General features: G+C 50.4%; 1 protein-coding gene across 1 annotated transcript; it reads right to left on the bottom strand.

Moving 5' to 3' along the window:
- Window positions 1-26: 26 nt before the first annotated feature.
- Window positions 27-2,161, bottom strand: LOC104917176 (the record flags this gene model as incomplete). Its single annotated transcript, XM_010728285.3, has 3 exons — window positions 1,757-2,161; window positions 865-1,107; window positions 27-318 (listed from the first exon to the last, which is right to left on the bottom strand). Coding segments are annotated over exons 1-3 (647 nt in total), but the record flags the coding sequence as incomplete, so codon positions are not given.
- Window positions 2,162-2,796: the final 635 nt, after the last annotated feature.

Below are 2,796 nucleotides of genomic sequence, written 5' to 3'. Positions count from 1 at the left end.
CCTGTACTATCCCTTGGTACACCTACCTGTTTCTTTTGTCCTGATCACCCATGAAAACAGGACTGTGCTGGGGGGCGACTGAGATGGTGACAGTGTAGTCAGTGAAGGGCTGCAGGGGAGGACAGGTGAATGTTCCCATCTGGCCGTGTAGGAGCTCCACTCCAGTGACCTCCTCAGCCTTACAAGGAGGTGAGGAAGGCCCTGCCAGCCGGCATGTGGCCTGCACGTGCTGGCAGGCATCAGGGAATCTGCAGGTCCAGTTCAGTTTGATGCTGGTGCTGGAAACATCCAGTGCGCCAGGGACAACTTCTAGCACCTCTGTGAAGGAAGTATTGCAATAGGGTCAGTTCCTTTCCTTCTCCTCCACCCTTGCAAATATGCTTCAGTTACACAACTCTACTGCCAGCCCAGCTGAAGGGAGGGGAAGCCAGAGGATGAAACTACTTATGTCAGATCTCTGGATGGAGAAGCAGGTGAAGTTTGGATGGAAGTGAATGTGGCTGTGTGTGCACTTCCACTGCCCAAGGCAGTTTTCCTTACTTAATCACAACCCAAAGTTGTCAGAGGCAGCCAGTATCTCACCTTTCAATCAGTATCTGCTTTATGCCCAGTCCTACTCTTCACAGACCTCTGTAGAGAGTTTCTTTTTCCTCAGTTTTTTGGAATGGTGAGGTAACGAGCTCTGGGTCACAATGCAAAAGTGCTTTTCTGTACCACAGTCCCAGGAAGATCTTGTGGGGAATAAGGGCCCTATGCTTCTTTCAGAACACCCAGGAGATCTTAAGGAGCAGTAGCTCCAGAGACTCCAGGATCCTGCAGCTGCACCTCCTGGCTCCCCATCGCACAGCCTGAAGCCTTCCTTACCCACGCACTCCACTCTGGACCGAATGCGGATCCAGGAACCACTGCTGGCTCTTCCCAGCCAAACTTCCCTATATACAGGCTTCCCATTAAAGATGATCTGCACTTCTCTTGAACATCTGATTTGGGTGTAGGATGGCTGTAAACCCTCAGGGCAGCTCAGCATCACTTCTTCATTTTTCTTATACTCCTGCAGATCTGGTTCCAGATGGAGTCCTGGGTCCCACCGGGGCCTTTGGCATGTTACTGGCAGAGGTGGAAATTGGTTTAGTTGGGGCATGAAACAACGAGATGGCACAGAGAGCAATAGCACAATGTCAGCAAGCAGAAATGGTCCTTCCAGAGACTCAAGGGAGCAAGAAGGTGACAAATCTGTCTGCCATGAGTTGGCCAGGACAATTATGCCTGCTGAGTCCTCCTCTGCCTGCTGGTTTGGACTTGATCCCAGCTAGGACTGCCTATTATCTTACTGAGCATGGCACTGCCAGTCCTATAGGGGTGAGGAGTCTTCAAACTGCTCAGAATAGGGAGCCCCTTGTCCTAAAGAGTCAGAGAAGTTGTCCCAGAAGTTCTGTATCATCTGCTCAACAGCCACGAAGAAGGGACATGTGGCTGAATAACCACATTAATGCAATGTTATGAGAACTGCCCACCTCCTGCTCCCAGGGACACTGCCCTGTACATTGAAGTGTGTTGCATCCCAGCACTCACTGAGGCTTTCCAGCACATGGAGCCTCACACCCTCCATCCCCAAATTCACTCCAGAAAATCCCTGGCATGGACATCACCTCCACCCTCTGTGATGCCATGCTGCATCTGGTAAAGATGCACAGCAAATACGAGAGGAAGAGCAGAAATATGTTCACTTGTGAACAGAGTGGTGTCAAATTCTTACCTGTTCCTTGGGGTGCTCCTTGGACCAGGGAATCAGGTTCTTCCTGGCTCTGTGCTGCAGGCAGAGGAAAAAGGACCAGGGGAAAGGTCAGAGCCAGAAACTGCAGGGCCATGCCAGCATCCAGTCCTGGGCACAGATCAGATTTCAGTCGCACTTGCTGCCTCTGAGCACTGGCATCTGTAGCTGCAAGAATTGGAAGGAAACAGCCACATGAACATATTGCTTGCGATGAATAAGCCTTCCTCTTTTGAGAGGGAACCTCCCACTAGTGTCATTGCTGCTGCCTTTTGCTGCTTTGTTTTCCTCGTGCATCCTGGCAATGGCACACAACAGAACAACCCCCGTCACCAGCACAAGATTTGCATCCCAAAATGCTCCTTTCTAACAGAGGGCGCTTAAGAAATGCTGCTCCCATCTCTAAGACTTCTGCCACAGGCTTCCCAAAGCCACTGCCTGCAAACATGGCTCCTGGAGAGACATTCAGGACTTCTGGTTCCTCAAGTGCATGTGGTAAAACTAGAGAGTCTGCAGAAAGGCCCCACAAAACAGTAGCTGGCTCCTTCAACGAGTAAACACCAGTCAAGCAACTAGCGGAGAAATACCACTTAATCATGAGGTCACTTCCCAGAATTGACAACTCAGGTGTCCTCAGACTGAAGCCCAGAACTACACACAATACATAAGAGGAGGCTGCACCAACTCTAAATATAACAATAGTGTTGCTTCTTTGGACCTGCTGACTGTGCTGTGTTCAATGCACTTGATAACGTGGCTTGTCCCCCTGGCTGCCTGGGCACACTGCTGCCTCATGCTGAGCTGCTCCCTAGGAATTCTGCTGGTCTAAACCTAAATGTTAACGTAACAGTAAAAGGAAACTGAAGCCAATGTTTGGCCCCCTATTTGTAGATGAGATGAAGCTGCGGTGCAGTTGGTGTAACAGAAGGAAGAAATACCATCCAAAGGGATCTGGACAAGCTTGCAAAATGGGCTCACATGGACCCACAGCAAGGTCAAGTGCAAGGTGCTACACTTTGGGCAGG

This window comes from Meleagris gallopavo, unplaced genomic scaffold, assembly GCF_000146605.3.
Source record: "Meleagris gallopavo isolate NT-WF06-2002-E0010 breed Aviagen turkey brand Nicholas breeding stock unplaced genomic scaffold, Turkey_5.1 ChrUn_random_7180001957069, whole genome shotgun sequence".
NCBI classification, from domain to species: domain Eukaryota; kingdom Metazoa; phylum Chordata; class Aves; order Galliformes; family Phasianidae; genus Meleagris; species Meleagris gallopavo.
This window is presented reverse-complemented; position numbering and strand designations above follow the sequence as displayed.